This window comes from Spinacia oleracea, chromosome 2, assembly GCF_020520425.1.
Source record: "Spinacia oleracea cultivar Varoflay chromosome 2, BTI_SOV_V1, whole genome shotgun sequence".
NCBI lineage: Eukaryota > Viridiplantae > Streptophyta > Magnoliopsida > Caryophyllales > Amaranthaceae > Spinacia > Spinacia oleracea.
Window position 1 is genome coordinate 76,279,093 of NC_079488.1, and position 17,559 is coordinate 76,296,651.

Consider the following 17,559-nt stretch of genomic DNA (forward strand, 5'->3'; position numbering starts at 1 on the left):
TTTAAAATTCGATAAAGGAAAAATGCAACTATGAGAAAAAAATGATAATTATGGCATTTTCTCACTAAATATAAATACCATTGTTAACAAATAAATATGGTAGTATTGTAATGTTACAAAGACAAATCGAGCTTACAATATGTTCATCATCCAAACTTTCGGACAGGAAACAATCATTCATATGGTTGAGTCGTAACCTTGTAATGCATTATGAAAATCGATCTAATTATTCGTTGGTTTTGAGTAGAAGCCTAATGCGGCCGTAAATAAGCCGAGATGAGTAGGAGACTATCCTTTTTAATATTTATGTTAGGTTCATTTTGCATATGCAAGTCCAAGATCAACCTCGATCTTTCTCATAGAGCATGAGAGTATGTTCAAGTTTGATTCGTTTGATGTTTATTGATTTCATGAGTGACTATTTTTCACCCTTACATTGATTTTTTGTATTTGATGAAAGAAAATTTTAACCTAGATAAAAAGAAAATCATCATTATGCCAACACACGATATTTTTCCGGATTAGAAGCCGAATAGGGTCATAAATAAGCAGAGACAAAAAGACTATTCTATTTATGGTACGTATATGTAGCATATGCAAGTCCAAGATCAACCTCAGTCTTCCTATAGAGGAACGATTTACCAAATTAATGCCCATTTAAAACTTATTTCTAATTCTGCGTCGGAATAAAACTTATTTACCAAACTACCGTCCACGTAGGATCGGAGCTACGTTCTTTTTTTATATATTATTTTTCCAGACCGAAACCGCTATCTCATGTAGCGGTTAAACCAGTATAAACGGTTTTGAGATAGCGGTTTTATTGGTATAACCGCTATATGAGATTGCGGTTTTGGAAAGAAAACATTGCTACACTGTTTTTTTTCCTAAAACTACTATATGAGATAGCCCAGTAAAATCGCTATCTGAAATAGCGGTTTTAGGACAAATAAACTATAATACGCTTACAATATGTTCATCATCCAAACTTTCGGACAGGAAACAATCATTCATATGGTTGAATTGTAAACTTATAATGCATTATGAAAATAGATCTAATTATTCGGTTGGGTTTGACAATTGTCAATATTTGCTAATATGGCTTTAGGATGGTATACAGAAATATTTTAGAAAATGTAAGTTTAAAGTGACTAGTGATATTTACGGTGGGATCCTCAATTTTATTTTTGTTGGTAGGTAGTCATGACTTATGACCATGGGTCCTCGTCACTCCTTGTGGTCTCCGGTCCTCAATTCCGGCTAATTTTCATTTTGCTTTACATTTTGGCAACCAAAACACAAATGACTTTTTTTAGACCAATATAGAGTTGGCTCAAGTGGTAAGCATCTTCCTTAAAAAAAAAAAAATGGTAAGCAGCTTGATACCGCTTAAGGGAGGTCTCGGGTTCGAGCCTCGCCATATGCAGAAACTCTTGTTTGGAGACTCACCCACCATAAGTAAGGTGTGCGACACGGGTCGATCCGGATGTAGTCGGAGCTAAGCTTCGGTGAACCGGGTGTGCTATGCGGAAAAAAAAAGGGCTTTTTCTTAGAACAAAATGATAAAAGTAAAACTTTGATCAAAGTTCAGTGATTTTCAGAAGTTCAGGTCACAGCGAAAAATCATAGGAATTGTACCAATGTCTTGTATGTCCAGAGTTCTTCAGGTCTATTCATTGTGGTAAAAGAAATATTCTATACTTAGCCATGGCACTCCATTGTTAATTATCCAGCATTCCTACAGATTGAGCTTTTTTCGATTCAAACTGGATGGCAGATATAGAAATAGACTATCATTAAGGAGAAAAAGTGCTTGTAATTCAGTGAGATTAACAAGAAAGACATTGACAAACCGAACAGAATTTTCTCTCTGGAAGAAATATAACCCCAATTCCCCTTGAGTTGCCACCAAAATTTCGTCAGTGCCAAAATGGAACGTTTTCCTGTATCTTTGGCAGACATATTTAGGACGTTGTCTGCCTAGTCGTCATGGAAAGCCTATGTTCAGGAACTACTTTCTCGACTTTGCCTATTCGCTGGGGTGGCCACAAAATGTGTGTGACCCTACCTTGGGCTAAACCTAAAGGGATCTGTGGAAGAAATCACAAACTTTAGATCATAACACAAATGCATGAAACAATAACCAATCATGTAAATGGCGGAAATATATAAGTTCAAAATGCTATGAATGAAATGTGAGACGTCTCTTTTCTCAGTGTTCACTCTTAAGAAACACAATAAGAAATGGCTAATTACAACATCCACCACAAAGAAATACGAAATGTAAACTAAAATGGGATCTGCATAATTGGGATTTTATTGTTTTTATGTCATGCACCAAAGTCATTCAATCTAATTTACTGCAGTTCTCAACTTGTTGACTCATAATGTGTTCAAGAGATAGTTGCTTACAAATGATAGAGGGAAAGCTGGAAAAGGGAAAATATTAAAATATCAAAGGCAAAATGTTTTGCCTATGATAGTTTGATGCATCAGAATGCAATCTCAGAACTCAGAAAGACGCCGAAAAATGCAAAATCCTGAGTCCTGCTGCCACACCCTCCCCTGAATGCATGTTAACCCAGTAGCACTTCAAGTGCATAAAACCATTGCATATATTTGTACGATACAATGGGATTCAAAACATTTGAGGCACCATTCAGTTCGCTTATGATACCAGGAATGGGCTGAGGAATGACGCCTTAAGGAACCGAATGAACAATAACTACAAACCCATATCTTTTAATTTTTTTACTTTTATAATATTACCTACAAAGTACAAACCCATACCGAGATGAACTTGTTTGGCTTAGATTATGAAATGACAAAAAACTTGTTTTTCATCCCTTTCTCCAACATCTCCCTTCCCATTCATTTAACCCACACCACCAATTCAAAGAAGGGCCTCTTACTGCAACAAATCTAGTGGATCATAGCATGGAAAACCTGTATCTGCCACACCAAATCTGGCAACAAAAAGCATCAGGGCGCAACATTGTGCTCAAAAAAGGTAAAGAGGGGAAGTAGACAGTATAAGTTGATCCTCCCAGAAAGGTAGATTAGGGGTTTATCTGCTGGTAAGGAAGGAGGGCAACAACTGGTTGGCTACCAGAAAGGGGAGGGTAACAGCCATACAGGTTATGGTGTAGGTCACTATGGAGGAGGCAAAGAAAAATGCATAATCCTGACTAAGAATTGATCATGGTTTTATCTCCATCTGGATTTTACTATAAATAATTTGGAATTACATGCGAAGGGGACTGAGAAAAACCAATATCCTCCCACCAGTGTCACAATGTGGCGACGTGTTTCTTAGTTTCTTAGTATGGCCCCAACAGCTTTCAATTTTACAAAAATCCTAACCAAACATTAGATATAGGTTTCAAACCCAACCCTCGCAAACAAAAGTACCTAAAGCATTTCAGTTCAATAACGAGTCACTTACTGGACCATAAGATCTAGAATCCGCACTGGAAGCTGGATTGTCTCCCTCCACCCAACAATGACCCTGAGGGATTTTCACTGTATCATAAGAATCAGAGGTACTGAGCCAATCACCAGGCATAGCAATGATCCTCTTCACATGTTTTTCCTTGTGATTACTTGGGGACCTAACATATTTTTCAACAACAAAAGAGAAAGCATCAGAGAAAAGAAGCTAAAGGGGCTGCACAGTGAACATGTTGATAAAATGCTCTCCAGAAAATTCAAGAGGAACAAACATAAGACAACCAAGGGGCTAACGTATCAAGACAAATTGAATTGCAACATGGCAAGCAGGTTTTCATGAAATTCACCTTAACCAATACCAATATATAAGCGACTTATTGAGTCAAAGCATTAATCTTACAGCTAAAGATGTAGAAAATTACTGCAAAAGTACCCAGAATGATAAAAAAAACATGAGATTTTATTAGAATATATCCAACTGCACAGCTTTATGATTCAACTTTCACCAATCAAGCATTACCAGTACCTCAAGACAAGAGACAACTGCAATATCAAAAGCACAGTCTTGGAGTACTTAAAACAGAAGTCCATTTACTAGTTGTTAACAAATTCCTTAATGATGTAAAACTGTAAACCAATTTCAAATACCCTTGACGGACAGCTGATTCAGCTGATTGGACAAAGGGGCAAAACCAAACTTAATCCCATAATGAAAGCTAGTATGGTTATGATAAACTTATTTTATGGAAAGAGGTTGATACTTTTGAAGATAACTGACTATTAAAGTATTTCTTATACCTTGGCTTAATCCCCCACAATACCATCACCAAAATCAGAGGTCTTACTGCCAACCAAATCCTCCATTTAAAAATGATCCCAGTTTGTAAGTATTGTATAGTTCCTGGTTAAAAGTAATCATCTAAATAATAAACATATCTATCCTTAGCAAGTAAGTTTAAAAATGAGAACAGTTTCTTAAATTGTGTCAGCAAGAAGAAAGAATGTTCTAAGATCTGACAACCAAAACAAGAAGCTCGATGAGAAACTCACGAGAAAACTATAACATCACCATGTGAAAAGTTACACTTCATGAGGCAAAATTTCTCCACCAAAACATAGTCTGCAAAAACACAATTAGTGTATGGTTAGCCATGGCTATAAATACTATCAAAAACATTTCAAAGATCAACAGACACCACCTTACCTTTAAAAGTACTATGTTCAGGATTGAATGTAGGAGACATAGACTGTCCGGAAATAGGGGTGATACTCCCACATCGGTCAGAAACAGTCAGGGATATGAGACCAACTGTGAAACACTTTTTGGCAACACCCCACCAATATTTAGGAGAAGCCATGCAAAATTTTCAACTCAATAATCGTCAATTAAAATCTGGAGTCATTCGCTTTAACTTTCAACAATAATGATAAAGAGTTGATTGACACATATATCAAGCCAAACCCTGAAAATAATCAGCATCGGTCAGTCAAAAATTTCTACATTGATCAGAGACTTGAGAGTTTTAAAGGTTTCTACATTTAACTATTGTTTCAACACTTCCAAATTGTTACTAATTTGATTTTATGAAACATTAAAATTTGAAAAAATTGAAATTGAAAAAATTGAGTGATTTACCTAAGAACGAGAGAGAGAGGGATTACCTATGGAAAATTTGGTCCTGAGATCCTCGGTTTGGAGAAGGATGCCCTCGGATGGACTGGAGTTGGAAAAGCCGGAAGATGAAGTTCCAAGTTTGAGATTCCCTCAAAAAAAAAAAAAAAAAAAAAGGTTTCATGTTTGAGAATATGGGTTGTCACTTTGTCATCGGATAGGGCTGTGCACCTGTACAAAATCGGACCCTAAAATAAGATCGGTAGACTGGAACTGTCCAATTCTGTGAACTTATTTCGGTCCAAAGCTCAACACTGGACCGTTTTCATTATTTTAAACTTCAAAATATATATTTCCTCTTTTATATATACCCATTTTTCACATTTTTTTTTTTAATTATGTATAAATCACAAAAGGAAATCAAAAGAGCTTGTGTGAACCGTGTCAAAAACTCAATTGTGTTATGTAAATGAGAACAGAAAAGTATATAACTAGAGATATTACTGGCTAAAGTTTTGCATTGACAAGCATGCAACATTGTCACAAAATCTTTCAGTAGTATTATGATTTATGACACATAACAGACAAAAAAACTAAACGCAAAATGTTCCTTCTGAAGAGGATGACCTGAGTAGAGATACTTTTGTGGCAAATTTTCCAGAGGAAGATCTGGATTTTTGGTGGGAGGTCTAGCTTCCCAATCCAACGATATTCCCACTGGGATTGATTATCATGATGATATAGTGGACTAGTCATGTTGCTATACCTTGCTGGGATTGATTATCAGGAAGATATAGTGGGCTATATCTTCCTCCTAATTTTTGGAGGAAGATATAGTGGGTTAGTCATGTTGCTGATTTAACAGATAAATCACCTTAAGTCGCAGGTCCCCATATGGGGTGTCGTTTATATCCAAAAGTGGTATAGGTATCCCTTGGATTTTTGTACCATATGTTGTGGAATGACATTAAGAAGTTTGGGGATGTCCATCCCTTTGATTGAAAAATGAAATCAGAGACTAAGAGGTTTGTGGTTTCGCTAATGGTGCTTATGTTGAGAAAAGTTAACAAATTAGTTTGTAAAGCCCGATTGTCTAGCCAAAAATATGTTTTGCAATTTTCACAAAAGGCGTTGTGGAAAATGTATATGTGTCACGTAGTACTCTCCTCCTGTCACATCATCCACTCACCATGTAGTATGTAATGGCAACCAAAAATCAATACAATGAGGTTCGAACACAAGACCTCCAGTTTGGATGATAATTCTCATTACCATCTTAACGAACCACCAATTATGGTTTATCTCTTCACATTAATTTATAAATAAATGTTCACATGAAATCTAAAACAAATAAATTTTTGTGTGACTTTTTAATTTCTATATATGGACTATTTTGAAAAGGAACATTATGACAACCATGAAGAAACCTGATGTCATAAGTCTCATAAGAATCAACTATAGGATTGTCTTACATAGCTGCATATATATCTAATTTAGTGTTTATTAATTTGACGTACTTAGTTCCACGAGAAAATAAATTATACAAATTGTAAGATGATATGATTGAAAACTTACTTGCCATGATAAATGACTTAGCGTGCATGTGTAGTTGACAAACTTAACGGATATTTTCCATTCTATAGAATACAAGTATTTTGGTCAAATATTGAGCTCAAAAAAAAATCTAAAACATAGTTATTCAATGTAGCAACCGGGGCATCGCCCGGGTCACACACTAGTTTCCTTATAAAATCAAAGTTCATTATCCTTGAGTTTTTATGCTCTCCACAATTCACCTAATATTAACTTTGGTATTCACTATTTCTTTATACTTCCTCCGTTCCACAATAGATGCATCATTTATCATTTGCGCACTATTCATCAATTAACTTTGACAATGTTTCTTTCACTGTTGCACGTGTAAGAAAAAACCTAGTCAAGTGAGATTTTGTTAAATTCGTATTAATACAAGGATTCCAAATATTAACTTTTTATAATTTTTACTTATACGCAAATAGAGATATTAATGTTTAAATAATCGCGTTGGCATGCGTGCAATGAGAAATGATGCATCTATTGTGGAACGGAGGAAGTAATTCCTTTACTGTGGAAAAAATATTCAAACATGAAATGTTGACCCTTTTGGATGTTTTCTTTAGGGAAAATATTCTATGTAAGTTTACAAAATTAGCTATCTTTCTTATATAAACAAAAACTTATTATGAAAAACTATTTTTTGGATCAAAAGACACTCTAAGAAAATTAGCTCGCGAGAATGTAGCCAATAGTCTCATGGTCGAGAAGAAGAATATTTCTTTTTTTTTTGGTGCAAATGAGCCGCAAGGGCAATATAAATTACAAATGGGGGCGGGGGGATTCGAACCTGAGACCTATTGTACACAGGGCCTCAGTCTTAACCACTAGGCCAAGACATCATTGGTTATATTTCTTTGAAGAGTTCGTTGTATTGCTTAAGAAGTGCTTACAACTGCTTAATTGAGTTACAGAAATGACTTCTTATCGATTGATAAGAAGTGTAATTGATTTGGATAGCTTCCTCAACAAATTGCTAGGAAAGTTGCAAGCTATAAGTGTGCATAACCTAGAATATTCTACACATATAAATGTCTAAGATATTATCTTTTTTTTTTTGACATCGGCTAAACTTACAGGAAAAGAAAAACAACATAAAAATTAATCTAATCTGGCTCCAAAGGCTGTTGCGCCACACGAATTCCCAGTTGAATTGCTGCTTGCGCCAAGTTATGAGCCTGTTGAACTCGATCTCGATCAACCTTGTGAATGATGCATCTGCTGAAGTTCTTACCTTTATGGAGAATGCTCGAAAGCGTCCATTCTTGTTGATAGTCTGGGGTCCCAAAATTCTGCAAGTTTGTAACTAAAGTAGCAGAATCTGTAAAAATGCAAATTGAGTCAATAGAATGTGAAATAGCCCAATCTATTCCTTGTAAACAAGCCTTCGCTTCTGCATGGGACGCCGAGCTTGCCATACCCCAATCATTGCCTTCTTTTTCTCCATTCACTACAACTGTAGTTGACGACAAAAACCAGCCCATTCCAGCACGGTGACTATTTTTCTGCCATGCTGCATCAACTTGTAGGTGATATGTTATTGAACCCTCATTACCTTGACCAATGTCAATCTTGAGAAATCCCGAAGGATAAGTAGAACAGTGTTGTTGTGATGAATGTAAATCCATACTTGATATTTGAGTACCAGTAAAACCCGGTATTGAGTCATTACGTCTTCTACCTGAGCTAAAACTGCATGTACTGTGGGATTCTGTCCCCGGAACACTTTATGGTTTCTAGAGATCCATAATGCCCAAAGAGTACTGAAAAAATATGGGAGTCTGTCCCCTTGTTGACCATCCGAGATTATAAAAAATCGGATATAGTAGAGAATCCATTCTTGGAGGGAAAGATTCTCTTTGAAAGTAGAGTGGATTCCTAGAAATCCACACATCCAAACCTGTCTTGCTATCGAACACCAACGAAACACATGTTGGTCATCTTCTTCCTGATCCCCACAAATTAGGCACCCCACATCGATTTGTATTCCTCTAGAAAGTAAATTTACTTTTACTACAAGACTCCGAAGCATAATTTTCCAAATAAAAATTTTCCAATTGGGAGGAATTTTAAAAGCCCAAAGTTGTTTGTAGAAAGCTTGATTCAATTGCAGAAAGTTCACATTTGTATCTTCCTTGTTTAAATCTTGTAGATATGCGTAACCAGATTTAACAGTGTAATTACCAGATTTATGCCTTGGCCAAATTAGGTAATCATCTTTTCGATTTCCAGGTAACTCTGTTGATAGAATAGCACGAGCATCGGTGCTTTCAAAATTCTCCCATACCTTGACCGCATCCCATTGAAAAGTTTGTTGGTTTATAAACGCGGATACTTTCCAATTTTGAGCATCTCTCAAACACACATGGGATGAGAAAACAGGAACTCGACCATTCATCCATTTGTCTCTACCTGCGAAAACATTGCATCCAGACCCAATTTTCCATGCGCAACCTTGTAAAAGAGTGTTTTCTGCCTTCCGAATACCACGAAATCCCCAAGAGGTCCCAGCCTTTATTTTAGTTGTTCTTCCTAGAGACAGAGCAGAATTGTCTTTTGCATGATAAATCTTTGAAAGGAGGAGTTGTGAATTTCGATGCAACCTCCATGCCTGTTTCATAAAAAAAGATGAGTTGTAACTAGATATACCTCGAATGCCTAAGCCTCCCATACCTTTAGGCAAGTGTAGAATTTCTTTTCGCACCTAGTGCATTCCTGCCAAACCTTGCTTAGCCCAAAAGAAAGCAGCGATCATGGAATCTAATTTATTTGCGATCCCTAACGGTATTTCCAAGCAGTTTAGCACATGAGCCACCATTGAAACCACCATCGAGTTGATCAAAATAAGTTTTTGTTGTTGTGATAAGGGAACCACATTCCAGGATGTTAAAAGTTTTGCTAATTTATCAATCAAGAAATTGAAATGAGTAGAACGTTTCCCCATGACGTCTATAGGGACGCCCAAATGTGGTTCAAACTGAGTTGTTTGTGGCATTCTTAAAATGTCCTTGTACCTACCTTGATCGTCCGTAGATGTATTCGGGCTAAACTTTACAAATGATTTCTGTAAGTTCAGTTGTTGCCCCGAAATGGCACAAAACCTAGCTAAAATAGTTCAGTTGTCTAAGATATTATCAATGAGTATATAGAATGTTCTACGCCTTTATATGAAGGTCAACTCTCCTTAGCATTTTGTAACGTTATGGTAAATTCAGGCTACTTAAAGATTGAGCATCAGAAGGTATTGGCGAAATCATCTCTACCAGGTTAAGGAAAAGCATGGATTATGGACCAAGATCCTAAAAAAATGAGCCTGAAGAAGCACTTGTTCTAAGGAAAAGTATGATTTATGTATCAATATCCTTGAAAATTTCGGAAATTCAAGTTAACCATCGGAAAACGGCTAAAGGTGGTCTCTCGCAAAAAAAAAAGGTTAAAAATGGGGTTTCTTCTCACAAGTTTATTTTTATAAGGTGGTTTCTCGCAAAATATATATTTTAAAAGGTGATTTTTGACAAATTTGCCAAATGGAAATTTCACAATAGTTGCAACACACCTAAAATGGAAACATTTTTTTACCCAAAGTTACAATTTTACACCTAAGATGAAGTAAGTAATGTGACTAAAGTGGTTGTGGCCCCACTCAAGTACCACTTTCTTAAATACCGTGTAGAGGGATATGTTGCAACAATAAAGAATCGAATGAAGTACTTCGTAATAAATATGGGTAAAGTAAGAGAAATGTGTAAAAAAATACGTGAGTGTAAGAAAAAATGAATGAAGTAAGAGAAAGTGAGTGGAAAAATGTAAATATTGTGGGGTAAGAAGGGTAAGGTTAAATTTTCATGTCCAAAAATAAAGCAAAGTGTAAAGAACATTATAAAACGAACTAAAACGGAAAGTGTAAAGATCATTTTAAAACGAAGGTAATATGACGGTCTTATGTATGAAACCAATTTCTTACAAAATGGCTATACTTTTAATCAAATAGTTAATCAATATGATCAAATAATTATATTCAACTATTATTAACTATACCTTTAATCAAATTTAATTAGTTATCTTTTCCATATTAACATCAACAGTTTTACACTTATGACCTGTCTCATGGGGCACCCTTACTATATTTGACATGCGTGTGAAACAAGATTGGTGCCTGACACTACTTTGCCTTAACACATCAATACCTAGTATTTAAAAAACATAACCACTATCATTACAATGACACATGTCTACCTTCTCAAACCAAAAAAAAACGCCACGTGGCTCATCTACCAAAATAAACAAGCAGGAAATTAGGAAAATAAATAGAGAAAAAAAAAAGATGGAAAAACCACCCTGCTATCCTACATTCCCACGTGACGTTTGGTGTTATTACAATCAAGAAGCCAAAAATCTAAAAGTGCAATTGAGTCCACGTCACTCCTCAAATGTTTTCCAAATTGTAGTACTGTACAAGATTGCCACAAAAAAAAAAAAAAAAATAGAAAGTAGAAGAAATGTGAACGGAAGAGAAAAAGAAAAGTAACCACCGCCATTACCGTCTCCCACAACCTTTCATCTTCGCCATTTAAGTTCATATCCGATTCATCCTCCTCTCCATTAATCACCTTTCAATTCAAATTCATTAGCAATTTCTGTTACTAAACACAAGCCTTGAATATCAATCGTCTCCGATTCCAGCTTCATTTATAATTAGCTACTCTTGAGTTTCACTCCAAGTAATCCCTTGCAAAAACCTTCAATTGGACGTCGACCTAGAATCAAACTCATATCTCACCAAATTCGATCCCACCATCTTCTCCCTAACTTTAATAACCTCCATTTACAAATTGATTTCCCCCAAACATTAATAATTTCTTAAAGAATGTCAAATATCGGTTACGGTTAGTTTGCGAAAATGGTTATTGACATTCCAACTCCCTATCTCTTGATCCTATCCTAACTCTATTTAACACAGTTAGTTACGCCCTAAGTATGATATGACTGTGACCTGCAAACAGGTATTCTTCTGTATCTTTTCTTTGTGCCTGTTTTTAATTGGTTTAGTTGTTTCAATTTTAACTTTAGAATTCTTGTATTTTTTGTTAATGGGTATAGATTTCTACTTCTTTGAGATTTATGATTGTTGGGTTGTTGTCAAATATTGTGTAATCTCGTATCCTTCTCATTAATAACACACGTATATATATATATAGTACAACTCATTACCTAAACCCTAGATTACATATTAGGTAACATACCATATGTAGGACTCATATTAGGTAACATACCATATTTAGGACTCTACAGAATATTCACAATATAATATCTCCTATATTATATCTTAACATCCCCCTCAAGGTGGAGCATGAAGATCTCAAATGCCCATCTTGTTCAAAAAAAAACTCAAGTTGCTTCTTTCTCAACGCTTTAGTGACGATATCTGCTAACTGAACCTTCGTCGACACATACGACGGGCTGATGACTGCCTTGTCTCACTCTCATCACTACACGTCGTCTCATCGACAGGTGTCGTTGCTGAGACGACGTCTGATTCCACTCGACTGGGTGTATAATGTTGTTGTTCCTCCCTCACAGGCGACGACACCCCTTCGTCGACGCCACTAGTCAACGACACGTCCTCATTGTCACCTGTATGCGACAACACTCCCTCAGTATCACCCGTAGGTGACGACACTCCCTCAGTATCACTCATATCATATAACATAACTCTATCTCATATGATATTCTATCCTCTAGGATAAATACGTTATCCTTAACTCCCTCCCTCAATCGTAACGGCAGTTTCACGAACATTGCGATTGGAAACACCATTCTTCAATAAAAAAAAATCGAGCAAGAACGCCATTCTTTTCGAACCTGCACTTTTTTTTTTTTTTTTTTTCTCTTGATGAGAACGCCATTCTTTTCGAAGTCACCAATTATCTCAATATGAATACTCGAATTGGACGCGATTCCAAGTACGAGTCTTTTCTCCAACACCAACCTCATCTTCTACCAATTTGCAGCGGAATTATTATATTAATTACGAATCCCGCCGGTGGATTTATTTTTCTAACCCACCGGCAGGGGATAATTTTTTTTTTTTTTTTTTGTAGACGGGTCGTAGGATTTCCCTAAGCTCTTGATACCATGTCAAATATTGTGTAATCTCGTATCCTTCTCATTAATAACACACGTATATATATAGTACAACTCATTACCTAAACCCTAGATTACATATTAGGTAACATACCATATGTAGGACTCATATTAGGTAACATACCATATTTAGGACTCTACAGAATATTCACAATATAATATCTCCTATATTATATCTTAACAGTTGTTTATTTGTTTCATTTTAAAATGTATTGTGTAGTGTATGATGACATTTTCCCCCAATTTGGTGTATTATGAGTTGATTGTATTCATTTATTCGCAAACAGATGTGCCCAAATAATACTGAATATTAGGATTTGAGGTTTTGAATATGGTTATCCACATGACACTTTTAAACGAGAGGTATTAGTTGGATTTTTGAGGTATTAGTTGGATTTGTGGTTAGGAATTGTGAATATAAATAGAGCTTTGCATTTTAATATTAAGTATCAATTGTGTTAGATGGGATGTGTTATCCCACTTTTTGGACTAACGACATAACCGTTCTAACGTTTGATCATGTCGTGTCAGCCAGGTCCTGTCGTGTCGCAGGTAAACACAGCTCCAGGGAGATACGTCCGACGTAGCATCGTGCGACGAGGTATAAACGACGAAGGATAGGCGACAAAGTACAGGCAACTGAGACGCGTCCTCAAGAAACGGGTTGATAAAGATAAGTTAACCTAAAGCCCATGATAGGCAGCGCCGTCAAGCTAGCAAGAACGAGTCCAAGACATACGCGAGAAGCGCGGAGGCGGTTGAAGACTGAAGAGACGTGTGACAAAGATACTCCTATCTTTGTGGGATTTTCTCAACCGATTAGACCGTTGAGAATATCCTATAAAAGGACGAAGATAATGACAAGCAAAGCACGTTCACTCAAGCACTCAAACTCTTAAGCTATAAACTATTTCAGCATTCATTATTGTACTTTAGATTTTTAATATCGATTCTCAAAAAGAAGAGCATAAACAATCACATAGAATACTTAGTGGATTGATAGCCTCATAGCTATCCGCGGTTTTTTACCTTATTCCTGGGTTTTCCGCGTCAACACTCCTCTGTGTCGTGTCTCTTTATTTGTGTCGTTGATTCTTTGCTTAGTTAGTGTCGACCCTAGCCGAAAGTCGCCCCCATACGAATTTTGGCATAAACAGTTTGGCGCCGTCTGTGGGGACATTAACTAGGTTTTACACAAAAGCACCCCTTTCACCATGACTACTGGAGAGATGACGATCGCAGAGATGAAAGCGGCTTACGAGAAAGCCCAAGCCGAGCTAGCCCAAGAGAGGGCATCCAATGAAACCCTCCAGAAAGAGCTCGAATCTGTAAAGAGCAACAAGCACCAGTCCCGCTACAAAGGTGGGAAGCCAAAAAAGCTAACGTTCGAGATGCCCGATGACTTTGAAGATGTGACCGACGATGAGGAGGAAACCCGTGAGGAAGAAGACAAAGAAGCCCCCGATCCGGTGACCCAACGCCTGAACAAGATGGATGCACGCATGACGAAACACTATTCCCGCCTGATGAAGTTGATGACCAGGTTCCCCGGGGCACCTACACCAGTGGAGACCGAGCCGACCGACGGGTATGCCGCGTCGCCGTTCTGCGAAGCGATCGCTAGAGTGACAGTTCCGCACACACTCCGGCTCCCAACCTGGACCACCCTGTACGACGGGACATCCGACCCCTATAGGCACGTCAACTTCTACAAGCAGCGCATGTGGCAGATCGGGATTCCGCACGACCTAGTGGAACCTGTTATGTGCAAATCATTCGGCGGCACCCTTGATGGAGCAGCTTTGGAATGGCTCACGAACGTCCCTCCCAGATCCATCTCCTGTTTGTCCGATCTCATCAACGCCTTCTACCAACAATTCGCCAGCAGTCGCCAGTTAGAAAAACAAACCAGTGATCTCTATCGGTTGGTTCAAGGGCCAACCGAGTCGGTACGCGATTATTTTAACCGTTTTAATTGTGAAAAAATTGGTATAAAAAATTGTGATGTCAGGACTGCTATTGAGGCGTTCAAGAGAGGCCTCATCCCCAATTCGGAGCTATACCGGGAAATAACCAAATACCCCTGTGCAACTTTCGAAGAGGTGCGATCAAGGGCCACCGCCCAGATGCGAATCGAAGACGACGAGGTTATCCGAACAGCATCTCAACGATCGATAGGGGGCAGCAGGGACAGAAGATCGTACACCCCAAGGAACAACAATTGGCGACACCAACCATATGTTCGGCAAAACCAGGTACAAAGTGTCAATCAGTATTATGATACTAACAATGTTTACAGGAACGAGCGGGTCGAACACCCTAACATCTCCGACTACGGCTTCAACGTCGACATTGGAGGTGTGGTGAACGCCCTTCAAAATGTAGGTGGAACAGTCAGATGGCCCCGGAAGAACGACAGACCGGACTCCATGAAGGACATGAGCAAATGGTGCGACTTCCACCGCGACAACGGACACACAACCGAGGAGTGCATCTCCCTCAGAAAGGAGGTCGCATACCTCCTGAAACGGGGGCATCTAAAGGAACTGTTGAGCGACAAGGGAAAAGAAACATTTTCCAAAGAGCAAACCACCCTGCCCGGCCCAGCGACAAGCAGCGAGCGACCAGACCCACCACCATTCAATAAAGTGGTAAATGTTATTTCCGGTGGTTCAGATATTTGTGGACTAACCTCTTCTGCAGCTAAAAAAATTAACAGGGGAGAATCTGAGACCGTAGAAGAGGGACAAACCGAAGACGAGGTCGCACTACACAGGTCCCTGACCGCAATGGCTATCACTTTCGACGATTCAGATTCTGTAGATACACAGCGGGAGCACCACGACGGGTTGGTAATATCGCTCCCAATAGGGAACGCATTGATCAAAAGGATACTGGTCGACAACGGAAGCTCAGCCAACGTACTGTTCTTGGAAGCACTACAAGAAATGGGATTAGAAGAGAAAAACATAGTAAGGAGATCAACAGTTCTGGTAGGGTTCAGTGGAGAAGCACTACGGACGGTAGGAGAGATATCGCTGCCTACATACGCAGAAGGCGTCAACATGATGACCAAGTTCAACGTCGTCGATTGTCCATCAGCGTACAACGTCATCCTAGGACGACCATGTTAGGTTATGATACATATGATATTACATAAATCATGCGGAAACAACCATTAACCCAGGAATACATATTATTTACACATAATCATATAGCATAATTTAGATGCATACTCTTTGTTGCGTGCCTTCCCTAGCTGCTCCCGAACCGAACAAGAACAAGTCTTTAGGACTCCAAGTTTCGTCCCTCCGTAGATAGTCCACAGCACGTCCGGATCCGCCTTAAGATTGACCAACTAGAATCGCCCTTAAGGTACTAGAATTTTCGGCACTCTTAGGTAAGAAATATGACTGAATTTTTCTCTCAAAACTCACTTTGAATACTTGAATTAATCTCTTTAAAATATGTGACCCTAGGCACGTATTTATAGAGTTATGGAAAGGGAATTGGAATCCTAGTAGGATACGAATTAATTAAACTTAGAATCCTATAAGAACTCTAATTAATTAATTTATCCTTTTAGGAATAGGAATTTAATCATATACTAATTCTAATAGTTTTAGGAATCGTGCATGAACACAAACTCACACACACACACGGCAGCCACGAGGGCCGCCCATGCGTGCGTGCGAGCAGCAGCCCACGCAGCGAGGCCCATGGCCTTGGCGCGCGCTGGGCCTGCCTTGCGGTGGGCCTGGGCGCTGCCTTGGCTGGGCGCGCGTTTGGCTTGCTGGGCGATGGCCCGACTTCGTGCTGAGCCTTCGTCCGGCAGGCCTCGTCCGATGCTAATTCGTACGATACGATTCCGATTAAATTCCCGGTTCCGGAATTCATTTCCGATACGAACAATATTTAATATTTCCGATTCCGGAATCAATTTCCGTTTCGAACAAATATTTAATATTTCCGTTTCCGGAATTATTTTCCGATTCCGATAATATTTCCGATTCTGACAATATTTCCGTTTCCGGCAATATTTCCGATTCTGGTAATATTTTCATTTCCGATAATATATTCCGATACGTACCATGTTTCCGTTTCCGGCAACATCTAAGACTTGGATAATATTTATATTTCCGATACGATCCATATTTCCGTTTCCGGCAATATCATCGTTTCCGGATTATTCATTTCTTGCCTGTGACGATCTCAGCTCCCACTGAAACCAAGATCCGTCGATTCCGAATATCCATAGATGGAGTATCTAATGCCATTAAATACTTGATCCGTTTACGTACTATTTGTGTGACCCTACGGGTTCAGTCAAGAGTAAGCTGTGGATTAATATCATTAATTCCACTTGAACTGAAGCGGCCTCTAGCTAGGCATTCAGCTCACTTGATCTCACTGAATTATTAACTTGTTAATTAATACTGAACCGCATTTATTAGACTTAACATAGAATGCATACTTGGACCAAGGGCATTATTTCCTTCAGTCTCCCACTTGTCCTTAGGGACAAGTGTGCATTTCCTAATTCCTTTGTCGCTCGATGCTTGCTCTTGAACATAAGGTAAGAGTTGTCATCCTTATTATGTCCAGAGGTGTTCCTCGGTTTCAGAGTTCAACTGATCAAATAAACAGATAATCATAGCCTATGATTCATCCGAGCACGGCCATGCATTTCACAGTTTCTAGCTCTCCGAGTGGCCTTGTACAACTTTTAAGCATCTCATCCCGATTTATGGGAGGACAAT

General features: G+C 38.3%; 3 protein-coding genes across 3 annotated transcripts; 1 reads left to right on the plus strand and 2 right to left on the minus strand.

The window, feature by feature from the left end:
• Positions 1 to 1,778: 1,778 nt before the first annotated feature.
• On the minus strand, positions 1,779 to 5,321 carry LOC110800864 (uncharacterized). The gene is made up of 5 exons (XM_022006190.2): positions 5,113 to 5,321; positions 4,655 to 4,913; positions 4,501 to 4,570; positions 3,446 to 3,611; positions 1,779 to 2,090 (listed from the first exon to the last, which is right to left on the minus strand). The coding sequence occupies exons 2-5, from the start codon at positions 4,806 to 4,808 to the stop codon at positions 1,965 to 1,967; spliced, it is 516 nt and encodes a 171-aa protein (XP_021861882.1). The 5' UTR covers positions 4,809 to 4,913; positions 5,113 to 5,321; the 3' UTR covers positions 1,779 to 1,964.
• Positions 5,322 to 7,761: 2,440 nt separating this feature from the next.
• LOC130467546 (uncharacterized) lies at positions 7,762 to 11,480 on the minus strand. The gene is made up of 4 exons (XM_056836088.1): positions 11,436 to 11,480; positions 11,197 to 11,265; positions 8,301 to 9,266; positions 7,762 to 8,226 (listed from the first exon to the last, which is right to left on the minus strand). Exons 1-4 carry the CDS (start codon positions 11,478 to 11,480, stop codon positions 7,762 to 7,764), a joined length of 1,545 nt encoding a protein of 514 aa, XP_056692066.1.
• On the plus strand, positions 10,806 to 15,933 carry LOC130467547 (uncharacterized). Its single transcript, XM_056836089.1, has 2 exons — positions 10,806 to 11,658; positions 13,331 to 15,933. The coding sequence occupies exon 2, from the start codon at positions 14,014 to 14,016 to the stop codon at positions 15,931 to 15,933; it is 1,920 nt and encodes a 639-aa protein (XP_056692067.1). The 5' UTR covers positions 10,806 to 11,658; positions 13,331 to 14,013.
• The last annotated feature ends 1,626 nt before the right edge of the window (positions 15,934 to 17,559 follow it).

What these genes read in the sequence shown, in the direction of transcription:
- LOC130467547 (XM_056836089.1), top strand. Translation starts at nt 14,014, where the DNA reads ATGACTACTGGAGAGATGACGATCGCAGAGATGAAAGCGGCTTACGAG.
- LOC130467546 (XM_056836088.1), bottom strand. Translation starts at nt 11,480, where the DNA reads ATGGAGGTTATTAAAGTTAGGGAGAAGATGGTGGGATCGAATTTG. An exon ending in ATGAAAGGTTGTGGGAGACG is followed by an intron (nt 9,267 to 11,196) that starts GTAATGGCGGTG and finishes TTTATGAAACAG; the next exon opens with GCATGGAGGTTGCATCGAAA. An exon ending in CTCAATACCGGGTTTTACTG is followed by an intron (nt 8,227 to 8,300) that starts GTACTCAAATAT and finishes GGATTTCTCAAG; the next exon opens with ATTGACATTGGTCAAGGTAA.
- LOC110800864 (XM_022006190.2), bottom strand. Translation starts at nt 4,808, where the DNA reads ATGGCTTCTCCTAAATATTGGTGGGGTGTTGCCAAAAAGTGTTTCACA. An exon ending in TGAACATAGTACTTTTAAAG is followed by an intron (nt 4,571 to 4,654) that starts GTAAGGTGGTGT and finishes GTGTTTTTGCAG; the next exon opens with ACTATGTTTTGGTGGAGAAA. An exon ending in GGTGATGTTATAGTTTTCTC is followed by an intron (nt 3,612 to 4,500) that starts GTGAGTTTCTCA and finishes AAAATATGTTAG; the next exon opens with GTCCCCAAGTAATCACAAGG.